Source organism: Macrotis lagotis, chromosome X (assembly GCF_037893015.1).
Source record: "Macrotis lagotis isolate mMagLag1 chromosome X, bilby.v1.9.chrom.fasta, whole genome shotgun sequence".
NCBI lineage: Eukaryota > Metazoa > Chordata > Mammalia > Peramelemorphia > Peramelidae > Macrotis > Macrotis lagotis.
In genome coordinates this window covers 513,780,044-513,797,867 of record NC_133666.1, presented here as the reverse complement: position 1 = coordinate 513,797,867, position 17,824 = coordinate 513,780,044, and the positions used below count along the sequence as shown (strand labels likewise).

The following is a 17,824-nucleotide window of genomic DNA, read 5'->3' as shown; positions in this document are numbered from 1 at the left end:
GGAGCCATGAGCACCCAAGCCCACATCCAGCCCCGTAGACCCAACAATCACCCAGCCATGTGACATGCAAGCCACCTGATCCCCACTGCCCTGCAAAAACCAAAAAGAAGAGAAAAAAAAGACCCAAAATAAAATAAAATAGTAATAATAGTAGGGGTGGCTGGGTGGCAGACAGAGCATTGGCCCTTGAGCCAGGAGCACCTGGGTCCAAATCTGGCCTCAGACACCCAAAGATCACCCTGCTATGTGGCCCCAGGCAGGCCACCCAGCTCCATTTGCCCTGCACCCTCCCCCAAATTATAATAATAAAAAATGTGCTTCAGTCTTTGTTCCAACACCAACAACTCTGTCATGGGTGGATCACATTCTTTATGATAAGTCTATCACAAAAGTTACTTCCATATTTTTCCAACATTGCCATTGCTGATCACAACTCCCTCCTTTCTTATTTCTCCACTACCATGTACTATATTTTCTCTCTCCTTTCACTCTGACTCTGCTGTAGGGTAGCTGAGTGGCGCAGCAGACAGATCACTGGTCCTGGGGCCAAGAGGCCCTGAGCCCCCACACCACCCCTTAGGCCCAGAATCCACCTGGCCCCATGGTCCTGGACAGGCCATCCAATCCCAGTCCCTTGCAAGAAGTAAAAAAGAAGATGTGTTATATCTGACCACTCTCCCCCCATGGTCCATCCTCTCCTTCTTTATTCACATCCCCACGCCTTCCCCCTGCCCCACCTCCTTTTTACTCCAGATGTCTACACCCCATTGAGTATACATGCTGTTTCCTCTCCTAGCCACCTCTGATGAGAGCAAAGGTTCCCTCATTCCCCCCTGCCTCTCCCCACTCCATATCATTGCAACAGCTCATTGCAATAAAGAAAAACCTTATTATATGAAATATCTTGGCCAATTCTCCCTCTCCTTTTTCTTTCTCCCATTACATTTCCCTTTTTTTCTATTGACTCCATTTTTACACCATATTTTATCGTCAAATTCAGCTTTCTCCTGTGCTTCAACCACAAAAGCTCCCTCTACCTGCTCTATTAGCTGAGAAGGTTCATATGAATATTACCAGTGTCATTTTTCTATGCAGGAATACATGCAGTTCATCATCATTAAGTCCCTCATATTTTCCCCCTCTCCTCCAATCTCCATGCTTCACCTGAGTCCTTTATCTGAAGATCAATACCTTCTGTTCAGCTCTGGCCATTCCAAAAGGAATATTTGAAATTCCCCTGGTTCATTGAAAGTCCATCTTTTTCCCTGGAAGAGGACATTCAGCCTTGCTGGGTAGTTCATTCTTGGCAGCATTCTAAGCTCTTTTGACTTCCGGTATATTATATTCCAAGCCCTACGAGCTTCCAATGTAGTTGCTGCTAAGTCCTGCGTGATCCTGACTACAGCTCCACAATATTTGAACTGTGTCCTTCTGGCTGCTTGTAATATTTTCTCTTTGACTTGGGAGTTCTGGAACTTGGCTACAATATTCCTAGGGGTCAGTTTTTTTGGGATCTCTTTCTTAGGGGGATCGGTGGATTCTCTCCATTTCTATTTTGCCCTCTGCTTCTAGAATATCAGGGCAATTTTCCTGTAGTAATTCTTTGAAAATGATGTCAAGGTTCTTTTCCTGATCATGACTTTCAGGTATTCTAATAATTTTTAAATTATCTTTCCTAAGTCTGTTTTCCATATAATTTGTTTTTTCACTGAGATATTTCAAATTTTCTTCTAATTTTTCATTTCTTTGGTTTTGAAGTATTGATTCCTGATTTCTGGTAAATTCATCAATCTCCCTGAATTCTATTCTTTGTCTGAAGGATTTGTTCTCCTCAGAGTTTTCTTATCTCTTTTTCCATCTGGCCAATTTTGCTTTTTAAAGCATTCTTCTCCTCAATAACTTCTTGAACTGTTTTATCCATTTGACCTAAGCTGGTTTTTAGCATGCTATTTTCTTCAGCCTTTTTTTGGATTTCCTTGACTAAGCTGCTGACTTCATTTTCATGTTTTTCCTGCATCTCATTTCTTTTCCCAGTTTTTCTTCTAACTTCCTCATTTGATTTTCAAAGTTTTTTTTAGCTCTGTCATAGCCTGAGCCCAGTTTCTGTTTTTCTGGGAGTCTTTAGATGCAGGAGCTTGTGTTTCCTTATCTTCAGACTGAGTATATATTCATCCTTCTTGGGATCAAAGATAATATATTTCTCAATGGTGTTCCTCTTTTTTTCTCTGCTTGTTCATTTTCCCAGCCTAAGCCTGTTTTTGGGGTGCTTCCTGAGCTTTTGGGATATTCCCACAAGGGTCTCAGTGTGTGAGGCTCTGTCCTCCCTCCTGGTCTGTGAATAACCATATGCGCTCCTGTCTGCTAGGGGCTTGAGGTGGAGGGGGCTGCTGCTGTTCTGTGTGTGGGCCTAGACTGTGATCAGTATCTGAATGTGTTCAGAGCCCCAGAGTCCTGTTCCAGAGGCAGAGGACAGAGCTCTGCAATCTCTCTTCACTCCCCTCCCTCTACTCAATGGGCTCATGCCCTGGAGGCTCCTGCTTATGGGCTCCGCCTACTTCTGTTCTTGGATCTGGGCATGCTGAAAAACCATGCTGCTGGCTGTGTGCCCTGGGGGCTGGGCTCTGGCAGAGGTCCCCTGCTGTTCCCCCACTTTGTGCCCGGTGCTCCCCAAGGTGTAGCTCAGGAGACTCCCCCACTGCTGTGAACTGGGGCTCCCAGCACCCTGGGGCTGCCTCCGGGAGGCTGAAGTTCTTTCCCTCTGGAGGGCGGCCCTTCTGGCAGGCCGCCCCTCTGACTCCAGGGAGCAGAGCCTTTCTGCTCTTTTCCAGGTTACCTTGAGTAGGAGAACTGCCTCTCTGGGTCCCTTTGTGGGTTCTGTCTCTCGAAAGTTTAGTTAGAGTCCTTAGCTTATGAGTTTTATCAGAGAGAGCCTAAGACTTGATCCTTTCTTGTCGCCATTTTAGCTCTGCCCCTTCTGCTTGCTTATATACTGATGAACCATATTTTCTTTGGGGATCTTGTTATCTATGAAGTTCAGGTAAGTCCTGACTTAGGAACTACTACCTTACAAACACCTTTGTTCTCCTTTGTTCCTGGAAGCCAGGCTTCCTATAAAGCCAAGATGACACTGGCTTTTTTAGCTGACATTGTGCCTTTGATTCCTGTTGAACTCACAAATCACAGAATCCCTTAGACCCTTTTTTTTTTAAATTCAAACTGGACTTGCAATATCTTTGATATAGGGAGTTCTCATTAAGAAAAATTCTCTACCTCTACCAGTGCAGGCTGACAGCTACTTAGTAATATATAATCTTAGAGAATTACCGGGATACTAAGAAGTTAAGGGATTCACTTAAGATCACATCTCTAGATCTTCTTCAGATTTTTGTTTAACCAGACATTGCCCATTCTATACTTGTGAAATTGACTTTTTAAAAATCCAAGTATGAAATTCACAGCTATTAAAATCACCTTATTTGATTTTATCCAATATTCAGGGTGGTCAAGATCTCTTTAGAGGCCACCTCTGCCATCCATTATTTTGTTAACTATCTCTCTTATAGTTATACCTTTTGCAAATTTGATAATCCTAACAAATTTGTTTTTATCCAAGTCATTGATAAATGCTAAATAAATAGTACAGGGTCAAACACTGATTCCTGGGGTATTCCACTGAAATGAGGTTTTCCCCTTCATACATCACCCCTTTTGGTTATGATGCCTAGCCTAAAGGGCAAATACTTTTTTTTTTTGGTAAGGCAAATGGGGTTAAATGGCTTGCCCAAGGCCACACAGCTAGGTAATTATTAAGTGTCTGAGACCGGATTTGAACCCAGGTACTCCTGACTCCAGGGCCTGTGCTTTATCCACCACACCAACTAGCCGCCCCCAGGGCAAATACTTTTTTAAAAAAATTGAACAAACAATAACTGAATGTGAACAGGACCTTTTCAAAGTCTTTGTCTAAGATACTGGATCATATCCTAAGTGCATTGTATAAAAGAGAAATTATCTCAGGATTGGAGATAAAAGAAATCTGAGAGTTTTCATTTGAGAGATTGGAGCAAGCATAGAGTAAAGGGAGAGCTATCAGAGGGCAGAGATAGTTTTGCCTCTGTCAGAATCACAGAGAGAAGGTTTCAGGAAATTTTAAGAAAAAGTTACCTTCTTCCCCAACTTCTATTCCTGATGCCATTTTATCAACAGGTATTTGTAATTTGGTTTTTGCCAAATATTCTAGTCAAGTGAATTTTGCTACAACTAGAAAGAAGGCAGGGTCTGTCCAGAGACAGATATCAAAGTAAGGGTAGCTATTGGAAATTTTTCTTGAGGGGTCCCAGCGATTGTGACTGAACTTAAAAACTAAAATAACCCCCTTGCATATGATAGATGCTGAAGGTGAGCCCTGTGTGGTCTCCACACTTCTGGCCCTGCCTCTGACAAGAGTGGCTATTTACAGAGTTCATATTACTGCTAGAGATTAGTGATTAAACCATGTACATTCATCAAGTGGGCAGTTAGATCATGCAGTGGATAGAGTGTTGGGCATAGAGTCAGGAAGATTCTTCCAAGTTCAAATCTGGCTTCACACAGTTTCTAGCTCACTTAATCCTGTTTGTCTCAGTTTCTCATCTGTAAAATGAGCTGGAGAAGGAAATGATAAACCAGTCCATTATCTCTGCCAAAACCAAATCAAAAGAAAAAAACAAACCCAAATGGAGTCATGAAGAGTCATATACAATTGAAAAATTATTCAATAACAAAATTCAGCTAGTAGAGATTGAAGTGGACAAGATCAGGATCTTTAAGAACTGTGCCTTGAAGATAAATGTTGCAATCAGTTGTCAAGGTGAATTAGTGTGATTTGGGGGGTACAAGGTGTGGAGAGAGGAGATGGCAGCAATTTCTAGGCTAACATGTATTGGCCCTGAAACTTTCCGCTGTTGGAGTTTAGACATCCTCCAATTTGTATTAAACAATTTCCAAAGAAATCAGTTTACTTTCAAAGGAGAAAAGTGTTGAATTAAAAATTTTTTTAATTGTAAAACTTAACACTAAGTAAAATAGGTGTTACTATATTCATAGTAAATGAGAAGAGGATTGTACATGAAACTGAATCTCTATTCTGACTAATCTTTTCCCCCTAGTCTTGTGTTTTCTTTTCCAGTTTGGTAGCTCTCAGGTACCTTTCACAAAACCGGAAATCCTTATTTCCCTATTTTAGTGAGGATAGGATGCTAATGTTTCAATATTATATGACTTGAAAACTGTATCATAAAATAAATGAAATCCTGAGCAATATCATATCAAGATGCCACTATATGGATAATGAAAGAGAATCCACATGGATCGAAGACTGGGGAAAACATCCAAAGCCATTTAAATGAGAGCCAGTAGTTGTGAAACATTGTTAAACCTTTCCAGTATCTTTGCCAAGAAGCCTCCAAATGTCATGAAGAGATAGATATGATTGAACAACCAAGTTCTTGAAATTTTAACTTCGAAGTGTAGGAAGAGCTAATAGTCTTCCTTCATTTCCCTTGATCTTTATGCCTATGATTTTTAAACTAAAGGGCTACTCAGTGATTTTGAGGCAAAAAACAACCAGGATATTCATACATTTACTTATCTTCTACATTAAGTTCTTTGATCATTTTTGTGAGGAGCTAGTTTTAATTCTTAGGAGGAGCTATTTGTGAATTCCCTGAAAGCAATCCACCTTCACTGATGGGAGGCTAATTTTAACCTTTATGTTATTTTATGGTATAGAAATTGATACTATTCTAGAATATTTTTTCTTTCCATTCCATCAATAAGTTGATACAATTTTTAGCTAGATTATTTTCTCCTCTTCCATTTTTAAACCCTTGATTTGCTTGATCTTTTTTTAAAGGTTATACTTAAAATATTTTTTTATCTCTAGAACATCAAGAACTAGACTATTTTCTTCTTTCTCCACATATTTATATATATGTCATAATGAGAGATTTAGCTTTTACTAATGTTCACAACAAGAAACAATAGCCAAAATTGTTGATTATCTTTCTATTTGCACCTTTATTTTACAAGGTTAATAATTTAGGTATGGGTTTCTGTCTATAATAAATCATGCTTACATTTCTTTAAGTATAAAAAATTTCTTTTTATCTTATACTAAGGGGGAAGGGGGCAAAGGGAAGCTGTGTTAAGTAAGCACTTTACAATTATCTTATTTGAAACTCACAGCAACCCTGGGAGGTAGGTGCTGCTAGTATCATCCCCACTTTAAAGTTGAGATAATGAAATAAAGATTAAGTGACTTCAGGTACAGATAATTAAGGTATGAAGTCAGATTTAAACTCATGCCTTCCTGTTTCCAGGCCAGGTGCTCTTTAAATTGTATTACCTACCTAAGTTTTTTCTTTCAAGTAACACTGGATCTGCTTTACTAGTATGGAAGAAGAGAGGAAGTTTTCTTATTCAAGCATACTCCAAGTTTGGAGGTAGGGAATTGTATAGTCATTACTATTTAAGATTTAAGGAGGCAGCATCATTTAATATTCACAGTTCTAATCCAATGTATACATAGCAATTAAAATAAAAGCTAGAGAATAGTAGTCTAAATGGAAGCACAATTACATTTTAAATAATTTTTGTCTCTGTTGGGTATAACTGGTGCAATTTAATTTTTAGCTATATCACATTATGCACTCTCACTTGTTGCAAGGGGTACTAGATTAGAATGTATGATTAGATAAACTACTATTATTAGGCTTGGAAAAAACAACTGAAAATGCAAGATCAGTGATAGGACTTCAGATACAAAGGATTCTCTCCATTTGAAATAAAATACTGTTTTCAGAAAATGCCTTGCTTGCCTAGGCTTGAAGTTTAGCTTTGTGAAAATTACTTCCCCCCCATAACAGAATATTTATTATTAAAAGTTATGGAGAAAGCAATACTATTTGATTAAGATATTCTTGGCAGACTATAAGTAAAATACAAAAAGTTACTTAGTTTTTATCTTGGCAAGGATTTTGAAAATTCAAGTTAAAAACAAATTGTAAATAGCAATAAAATTAGCTGTTTATGAAAGAAAATTAAGTAATTTAGTTTAAAATATTTAAGTGCCTAATAAATGTTTAAAGCCCTCTATAATCTAGCTCCCTCCTACCTTTCCAGTCTTCTTACACCTTATTCCCTGACTCATACATACTCTTCTGTCCAGTGATACTACCTTCCTTGCTGTTCCAGAAAAAGATAGACCATCTCTCTTAGACTGGGGAATTTTCTGTCTCCCATGCCTGAAATGCCCCCCCCTTCTCCTCATTTCTACTTCCTGACTTCCTTTAAATTCCAACCATCTTTTACAGGCAGTCTTTTCCAATACTTTTCTCTTCTTGTATGTATGTATGTATGTATGTATGTGTGTATGTGTGTATGTATAATATGTGTGTATGGTTATGTGTTTGCTACACACACACACCACATACTCTATATGTGATACATATAGCTTGTTGATTTTTCCATTAGATTGTAAACTCCTTGAGGGCAGGGATTTTTTTTAAACTCTTTCTGACTCCCCAGTGCTTGGCATAGTGACTAGCACATTGTATGCCTTTAATAAAAGTTTATTGACTAATTAACAACTACTTATTCTCTTACCCACTTCCTTTCTCTACATTCTATATTTCACTTTAACTATCACTAGCAGCAGGCTATTGAATCTGTATGTAATTCCTGAATAATCCCTAAAGTCTTTTGGCAGATCCTCTCTTACAGAACACGAGAGAAATTCTGATCAAGTGTTCATTACAGACATGTTTTAAAAATACTAGTAAGGGGGGGTTCAACATTACTTAGGAAAAAACCCTAGAATTAATATTGTTTTAGTAGTGCAAACAAGAGTAGATTCCAGAAAGCTTTTCCACATCTTCTATCAGTGGTGTGCCATTTTTTTCCTTCCTTTTCTTGCTGTCCAGGTCAGGAAGAAGAGAGGAAGGTTTCTTATTCAAGCACATCTTCTCTGTTGTTTATTCACGTTTGGAGACAGGACATTGTATAGCCATTACCATTTAGTATTTTAAAACGAAAGGGCTTCTTTGGATGTAGCACAATAGCTGGAATGTTGTAGGTGTACAATAAATGTTTATTGATTGGTATAATTTTAAAACTTAAAGAGTCATTATCTCATATATTTGATATGGAACATTTGTATCTGTATTTTTCTATATATGTATATCTATATCATTTATCCCCCTCTTTTCTCTTTCCTTCTCTCTCATCTATCAAATAGACAGAATGACAGTAAGTCTTGGATAGAGAACTGACTTCCATCATGTCTAGCCACTGATGTATATAGGCTCTGTGGTCCTGGGCAAATTGCTTAACCTCTTAGTTTCCTAGGCAACTCTCTTAAGACCATACATTGCAGTGAAAAGATAACCACATTGGCAGAGAGGCTTTCCTTCTTCAGGAATTTTCTCTACTAAAGGAACCACAAGTCCATTTTGTGTGTGTGTGTGTGTGTGTGTGTGTGTGTGTTTATGTACACACACACACACACACATATATCTGTTAAAAACTATTATATATTAGTACTATAGAAAGTCAAGATTCTAGATCACTACTCACATTTCTGAGGAATTTAATGGTTTACAATGTGTTTATCCTATAATATGCCCTTATGAGGTAGGAAGTGCATGTACTATTATCATTCTCTTTTACAGAGGGAACCTGAGGTGTTGATAGGTAGAATGTCAAGCTCTGAAGAATGAAGTTTTGAAATCTTTGAATTCTACTCCATTATCTCTCTTTACCATTATGATATTGCATATACCCAGGACGAATGAAAACAAATACAAAGCATTAGAGATGTAGTTTGTAAACAAATGATTAAACACATCAGCACCATTCTATTCATAAATCAAATACAGAATAAAACATGTAGTTTACTCACTATCATTTCAAGTGAGTCAAGGATGAACCATCTGATTTGTTTTGTACTGAAGTAATACCCTCATTGAACTAGTTCATTTATTTGATTACTGGACTCTTTGATTGCTTTGTATCTTATAGCATCCAGGTATGCTCATTTGAATTTTCTCATCATAATTTTTCCTGGAGGTCTTTCTCAGACATTTCTAAATTGGAAAATGAAAGTGTAATTCTCTGTACTTTAGAAAGATAAAATATTATGATTGCTGAAAACACTTTCAACTGCAATTCCATGATAAAAATTATTCTTCAGATGAAATTTTTGGTAGAAATAATGGTTTTCCATTCTGTTTCATGTAAAAAAAGCTAAAATATTGCCTGACTTTTAAATTTCAGTAGCATACACATATCTGATCAGACTGCCATCATCCCTATAACTAGTGGTAAAGCCCTTTCTCCCTTAGGGAATCCAATAATTTCTTCAAAGAGGTTGGAGCACTAATGAAAGATAACAAGAATAACAGAAAAGAAATGTGATAGGGAAGAATGCTTATCAACAAGCACATTAAACCACAACCTGTTCTCACACCATACTTTTGGTATTATTAAAAACAAACAATTATCTTTGTAAAATTTGAATTATAGTCTGTATTCTAAAACACACAAAAAATCTGTATGAATTAAATACAGTATGACTGAAATAGAATATAAATTACAATTCTTTTACAGCAAATTGTGAAATACTATCAGCAGATTCCTATACACAAAACCATATGAAGAACAGCAGCTTTTCAATAAGGTCCCAGGTATCTCACTCATTTACTGATGCTATGGACTAAAGGGAATAAAAGGTACCAAAGACTGTACACATCTCTCTTTAGAAACAAGACATTTCTAGCTGTCCATCCAGAACATTTTTACAAAGAATTACAGCATAGATATACAAAGCATTTTTAAAAAAATACACACACATGCGCACATGCGCATGCACACTCACATCCACACACACATCCACAGAGTCTTTTCATGTTTCCCAATGTAGGAGACATTTATAGATGCAGTCACGAAGGGCAGCATCATCCATATTTGAGCAGATACATCATGCCATCCCCAGTGCAACATGTGCAGCTGCAAACTTCTGCTGCTTGCTCACCCTGTCTCTTCCTCATTTCCCAGAGTCACTTAAAAACAATAATAACAAAACCCCACAAATGAATCCCCATCTCAAAGAAAATTAAAAAACCCAAGCCAAGGTGGTATGTCCTTACTTTCCCCTTACAGTAATACTGCTCTCTGTATTCAAACTGCTAGGCTGGAACAAGTGCCTATGGAATACAAAATTCACAGCCTCAGTCATTGTCAACATAAGCAATACAATTGCAGGTCAGCACAGTGGCAGGCCACTTTGAAGACAAAAAAAAAAGATTTTCAGTGTGCTTATTCAACAGAGGACAGATAAGGCAGTGTGGTGCTCAGTGACCAAGAGAATCATGGCACCAAACTTAGAGTTAAGTGTATATTTACAGAAAAAAAATAAGACAGGACAGCAAATGTCTAATATAAGTTCTTTGGTTATAAAGAACAACATACTGTAACCTTTTCCACGAAGAGGGACTTGCATCCTCCTTGTTCTGCAATAAAATATTTGTTTAAAATAAGATTTTCCCCCAACTTGCTTTGTAACAAAGAGTCCAGTACCTTTTAATTATCTACAAATCATCTTTATCTATTTTAGTGTGCAGCCATGCCTGCCTCCTGACAGACAAACTATAGATACACATATTCATATATATATATATAATATATATTATTTATAAAAAAATTAGAGAATTAAGTCCATGATTCTAAAGAGCACTCATCCAGTAAGGACTGATTAAAAAATATACAAGAATAAAGTTTTTTTCTTTTTAAATTTATAAAGGTTCCTACAGAGTGGTGAGGGGAATGGGGAGAGTTGTGTCATAAGTGCAAATATCAAAACATACTGCTGCTTAGTTAATCCAGGATTTTCTGTTCTCCTGCTTCCTGGAAAAAGTAGAGGCCGCTGCGTCACCTGAGTGACAAAGTGCCGCTTCCCCTGCTTTGAAGGAAGAGGGAGATGGTCCTGGAACCACGACGCTTTTCCTCTTCTCCAGACTGGAGGCTGCTTGAGGTCGAGAAGCGTTGCCGCATTTCTTTGTGGAACCTGGTGCTTTCAGAAGGCGTCCAGGACGAACAAAGATGCCATGCTGTGGTCTGCACCGGAAGTACTCTTTTCCTTTCACTGTCCCATCGTGTTTCCCTTTCATGAAAAAAACAGGGATGCTGTTAGTCTGCAATCTATCTTGCCCTCCTCCACCTACCCTGCTTGAGGAGGTCACACTAAGCTCAGCATTCAGTTAGTCATAGTACTGATGCTAGTAGTTTTTTTCCCCCTCTCCTAAAGTCTTAAAAACAGGATTTATGATAGGAAAGGAACCAAGAATGTATAGCAATGTTGGAGGCAAAGCAAACCAAAGTGAAACATGAAAGAGTTAAAAAAAAAAAAGGGTAGTGAAAACATCTCCCAAATAAAGGAGATGAATATAGCTTGGAAACTAAGGTTAAAAAAGAAAAAAAATGTATTCCTCTGTCTTAACCACAGACTGTGAGAATATCATTTCAGCTTTGTAAACCAAACATTTCAAATTCCTTGTGCTTCCCAATGGGTGTCCATTACATGCTGATAAGCTAAAAACTAAAGGCATAATTAGGATATTTGTGGGGATTGGAAGAATTTGAGAATGAAACTAAGATGATTCTGTGCCTCTTCCAAGGTAAAGAACAAGGAGTTTTTGAGCTCAAAAAAAAAAGGAAAATGTTTCTGAAGTCTAGAGGGCTAGGTTGTGTTTGAATAATATCAGAAAGGATTAATGAGAGTTGAAGGCAAAGCAAGGTTGAAGTTTTGAAACAAATGACTTGAGGGGGCTTTGCTGACTGCAAACTTAATATGAGTCCCTGGTGTGATACAGCAGCCACAAGAATTAATACAATTTTTAGGCTGTATTGATATGTTTACTAAGAGGAAGGGAGCTAACAGTCCCACTATAGTCTGGGACCATATCTCAGGGGAGATCAGGAAAGTGAAAGAACTAGAAACTATGTTACATGAGAATCAATAGAAAGAGCTGGGGATGAGAAAATTTGGAGGAAAGGGTAGCTATTTTTACAGATCTGAATGGCAGCCATGAAAATGTCTTTATGGGTGTGTGTGTTTTAACTATTTGCTAACCAATACACCTAGGGTGGGTTTCTTTTTTCCCTCTCAACTCTTATGTTTCTGCAACTTTTGACATTGTTGACCAGCTCCTTGAAATGAATATTCCTCAGCTCTCATGACAGTGTTCTCTACTTGTCCCCCACACCCCTATCCCTGCCAACCACACTTCTCTTAATATTCCTCAGTTTAATTTCTTGGATTTTCCATCTTTCCCTAAGTGACTCTTCCAAATGTCTATGCTATCATCATTTTTCTAGTCACTCAGGTTCAAATCTTGGGAATCATCTTTCCTTCTTATTTCTCCCTCACCTCTCAGAATTAGTTAACTGCCAGGACACCTTGATTCTACCTTCACAAAATTTTCCTCACCTGTTCTCTTCACATTTCAGGCTTACCATCCTGGTTTGTATCCTCATTACATGTTCTTGTATTGTACATGCCATCTACTGTACTATTGGACTACTGTATCTAATGGCTCCTTAGTGTACTTATGATTGTATCTCTTACTCTCTCTAATCTATTCTCCCACCAGCTGATAAAACAATCTTCTGAAAGAACAGGTTGGATGACTAGAATGGAAATATGTTTAACATAGTTGTACATGTATAACTTAGATCATCTGCTATCATGAAGAGGGAAGTAAAGGAGAGAAATGTGGAACTTTAAAATCTTATGAAAATGAATGAATATTAAAATCTATATATAACTGGAAAACAATTTAATTAAAAAATAGGTTTGATTACATTATTACCTAATCAAGAATCTTCAATGGCTCCCTATTGCCCTTAGGATAAAACATGAACTCGGTTGATAACCATCTTGCACTAGCCTACCTTTACATATTTTTTCATTATTACTAATTCTCTCTCTCTCTCTCTCTTTCTCTCTGCCCCCCACACACGTACATACACACACACACACACACACACACACACACTCTTCCATATCTAACATTCTATCTCCTCTCCTTATGCCCTTTTTTTTTCTTTTGCTAGGCAAACAGGGTTAAGTGGCTTGCCCAAGACCAGGTAATTATTAAGTGTCTGAGACAGATTTGAACCCAGGTACTCCTGACTCCAGGGCCAGTGCTTTATTCACTATGCCACCTAGCCGCCCTTCTTTATGCCTTTTTCACAGGCTCATCGTGCTTGCCTGAAATAGTCTTCAAGATCGGGTTTCTTTTTAATTTTCTTGGTCTTTGTATCCCTTAATAAATGTTTGTGGTGTTTTACAAATATTTGTTGAATTAAAGAGGCATTAAAGTGATTCTGCTTAGCCCTAGAAGGGAGAATACCAATGGATTAAAATTATAGGAAAACAGATTTTGGATAAACTACTAGCTCCTAAATAAGTATATATGTAACGCAAAAAAAAATCAACATCAATTTTATACTGTTTATCTGTGCTCCCAATATGTTGAACAACAATGGCTTTCAGTGGAAATAAAAATGACTCCCTCTCAATTTGACATTTATAATGAGACAAGTTTCTCTTTCTCAAGTGATATTTCTCTAGTGGAGATCTCTTTTGGGGTACCCTGAAAATACCTAAATCAGGATGGTAGGATCATAGATCATTAGAACTGGAAGGAGCCTTAGACATCATGTAATCTGTATCATTTTACAGAAGAGCAAATGAAGCCCAGAGAGACTAAATGATTTACCCAAGGATTACACAGATAGCAAATGGCAAAACCAGGATTTAATCAAGTTCCTCTGACACCAAATAACAGAAGTCTTTTTTTTTTCCAGGTTTTTTTGCAAGGCAAATGGGGTTAAGTGGTTTGCCCAAGGCCATACAGCTAGGTAATTATTAAGTGTCTGAGACTGGATTTGAACCCAGGTACTCCTGACTCCAAGGCCAGTGTTTTATCCACTACGCCACCTAGCCACCCCAACAGAAGTCTTTCCAGTATGTATCCAAATATTTTGCTTCAGGTAGGAATATAGACTAAATGAACTCTAAGATCCTTTAAGTTTATAAGATGGTAAGAGTAATTCTACTTCTAGTCTCAGATAAAAAGAGAAGAAACCTATTCTTCCATGTCTTACTTTAAGACCTCATTATTTTGGAATCCTACACCTAGGGCTGGCCTCATTTATCAAACTAGTATGCTCAGGAAATAAAAAAGAATTGAGACATAATCCCTATTCTCAAGAGTTTACAGTCTTGTATCTGTAAACAAGAAAAAAGAAACCAGAATTTGGTAAAGTCACTGAATGAGTCTTTAAAATGCTTATTTTATGTTAGGAGAAAGACTAGCACATTAAATAATCATTAGTCATTAACATCTTAGCGTGAATTATCTTTGTATAATTTTGATCCTCTGGTAAAAACTGTCAGTGGTTTTCTCTAGGGAACATAATCCAAATTCCATAGCTCGGCATTCAAAGCCCTATATAATAATATGGGACCAACTTGTCTTTCCAGTTTTATCTCTTATTACTCCTTTTCTACTCTATAGAACATCCAAACTGGTTTCTTCACTATTGTCTGAATACATCCTATGCCCTTTTAACTTCTGTTATTTGTTTAGTCAGGAATGCTTTGTCCCTATACTTCTGTTTGTTGAAACCCTGTCCCATCCTTCAAGACCATGCTCAAAGTCACTTCCACAAAATATTTCTGAATTTTTTCAATTAATGTGATTTCTCCCTCTTCTGAATCCATAACAATATTGATCAATTTCTAATTTGCATTATAGTCATTTGTGTACTTGTCTTTGCTTTTCTATTTAATTATAAATTCCTCAAAAGCGGGGACTGTGCCTTGCTTATTTTGTAACCCTAAAGAACCTATGGCACAACACTCTCTTAAACCCAATACAAATTCAATAGATATTTATTGATAGAATTAGCCTATCAAATTGATTAACCAATCAGTATAGTAAGAAAATGGAAAACAGGATGTTTATCTGTTTTAAAGGAAAAGACAGAGCTGGAAAAATTTTGGAATAAGGAGCCAGGAAACTGCCTGGGAAATGTTAAGAAAATAAAAATTAAAAAGTATTTAGCTCAAAAGCAATATGAAGATATTAGGCACTTGAACTATGGATTCAGGCATCAAAATGGATGAAGTAGCAAAAAATCTAATATTAATAGTTTACACCTATTTAGCACTTTAAGATTTATGGAGGACTTTCCCTCAAAGACTCCATAAGGTGGGTAATACAAGTATTATTTTCATTTTACAATATAATTGAGGTTCAGGAAGGTTAAGTGACTTGTTTAAGGTGAGACATTTAAGGTCTGAACAAGACCTGACCCCAGGTGTCCTAACTTAAAGAAAATTATTCTTTCTACTATATGATGATTTTTTCAAAGACTGATTTTGACTGGCTTTCAATTCTACCCACAATCATTCTTGATTCTATGGTTTACAATGCCATACTCTTGTTTTCTAATTCAGATACTGAATTGGTAAAAGATTGTGAATAATCTTAAAGTACCCCTTTCCTTAACTCACAACTTAAATTTCTATCTGTTTCAGTTTAGGAAAAATAATTTCCACACAAAATGAAATGACAATGTTAGTAAAAGAAAAGAAATTACCTTTATCTTTAAATAAGATGTTCTTATTGAAACCCTCCCTACATCCCTAGAAATCTTTCTCTGCTTGAATAGGTCTGAGTTCCTTACTAATGGAATAAGTGAAATAGAAAGTGGAGTATCACACTCAGAGATTTTTTTTTTTTGCAAGGCAATGGGGTTAGGTGGCTTACCCAAGGCCACACAGCTAGGTAATTAAATGTCTGAGGCTGGATTTGAACTCAGGTACTCCTAACTCCAGGGCTGGTGCTCTACTGCGCCACCTAGCTGTAGCCACAGAGATCTTTTTAAAAAAAAATAATAGGCTATTTTCATTAAGAATGATAATAGGATATAATTTTGCTATTTCTTATACTTTATTTTTTTTTCCCTTAAGGATATGATTCCTCTCTCATCACATTCAACTTATACCATGGAAACAATGTAAAGACTAATGGACTGACTTCTGTGGGGGGTGGGATGAGGGAAGTGAGAGTAGGGGAAAAAAATTATAAAATTCAAAATTAATTAATTAATTAAATTTTAAAAAGAATGATAATAGGCAGCTAGGTGGTGCCAATGAATAAAGGCCCTGGAGTCAGGAGGACCTGAGTTCAAATATAGTCTGAGACACTTATACTTACTCATCTGTGTGACCTGAGCAAGTCACTTTAACCCCATTGCCTTGCAAAAATTTTTTTAAAAAAAGAATGATAGTAAACTCTTCTCCTTCACAAAATTAAAAATAATTACAATACTAAACAAAATTTGCTAGCATAATTTCCCCATGTGCAAAATTTATAGGTATCTGTTACTTCTACCACTAAGTCAGTTAAAATATTTCAGATCATGTACTTATGATACTACATATTGAATATCTCAGAGCAGAAAATAGCATTTTAAACCCATATATTATTGAGAACTTCTTACCCATTTGAACATTTAATTCAACACCAACCCATGTGCCAGTTAAAAAATCCACAGGTCCAATGTATCTCACGATTCCAGTCTTATTACCAAAGCAAACTTGCTCTCCCACAGTCATCCAGCTGGGCAGAGTATAGATCTGTTCTGTAGAAAAGCCATCTTCCCCATCAGAAACATCTAAATGATTCTTTCTCAGCAAGTCTTCATGGTAGAAGGCATCAGGGTCTGCTTGACAATGAGAATCTTTTGTTAACTCCGAACAAAAAGGATTGACTGTGGAGTTTAACAGTTGATCACTCTCTGACACAGACTCTGGTTGGCCATGATTTTGGAACCAATCCACATTATTCTTGGTGTCAGTTTTACTTGGTAGATTCTTTTTCATACTTGAAAGATCTCCAACAGGTGAGAGTAGGGGCTCTGATATGCCATCAAAATCTTTTCCATCTGAGACACCCATGAACTCTGTGAAAGAATGGTCTTCAACAATGTCTGACACATGCTCTATGGTCACTTCCCTAGGAGAGAATTCCAGAGGCATTCGACTGTTTTTGATGGAGCAAGAATCTATTTCTAAACATGAGCCAGTCCTAGAGAGCTCTTTGGAACCTTTCTTAATGGTATTTTGGGATAATGGACTCCCTTTGACTAAGGCACTGTTTTCTTTGTGTGTTCCTGTGCTTATTTTATCTTTTACCAAGTCTCCCTCTGGCTCTGCCAACTCCTTGTTGGAGGAAGGTCTGAAATCATGAACAAGTGAAGGTCCTGAATTCTCATTGGTGTCCAAATCCTTCATCTGATTGACCAGTTGATCTGTGCTGTCACTAGAAGGTACAGTCATGTCAGAGAGAGTGGCATTAGAGGCACTATGGGAAAAATAACCACTAGTAATACTGCTAGTGGTAGGGCTACGTGATACCTCTTTTTCCAACACCCGAGAGTTCGAGAAATCAACTTTAGAATTAAACCACTCCCTGTTCTCCAGACTAGCATTGTAAACACTGAAGTCTGCAAACTCCACTGGTACGTAAGGCTGTGAGCTTACTAGCTTTTTGCTAATATTCTCAAGTTCATGTTCTTCTTCCTCAGAGTCCTATGGGGAAAAGGCAAAATTAATAGTTATCTCCTTAATAATACTCTTATTGAGACAGATCAAAATATTTCACATATATATTTATATTTTAATTTTTAATTTTCCTTTATTTTTAATTTTAAA

General features: G+C 37.2%; 1 protein-coding gene across 10 annotated transcripts in view; it reads right to left on the bottom strand.

Moving 5' to 3' along the window:
* Positions 1–9,841: 9,841 nt before the first annotated feature.
* Positions 9,842–17,824, bottom strand: part of KIF13A (kinesin family member 13A) — a 262,629-nt gene continuing 254,646 nt past the window's right edge. For all 10 annotated transcript variants that reach the window (XM_074207196.1, XM_074207200.1, XM_074207201.1 and 7 more), the window contains 2 exons: positions 16,612–17,701; positions 9,842–11,197 (listed from right to left, as the gene is read on the bottom strand). In XM_074207196.1, the coding sequence (XP_074063297.1) occupies positions 10,908–11,197; positions 16,612–17,701 (1,380 nt within the window). In that variant the 3' untranslated portion in view covers positions 9,842–10,907. The remainder of the gene's footprint in view (positions 11,198–16,611; positions 17,702–17,824) is intronic.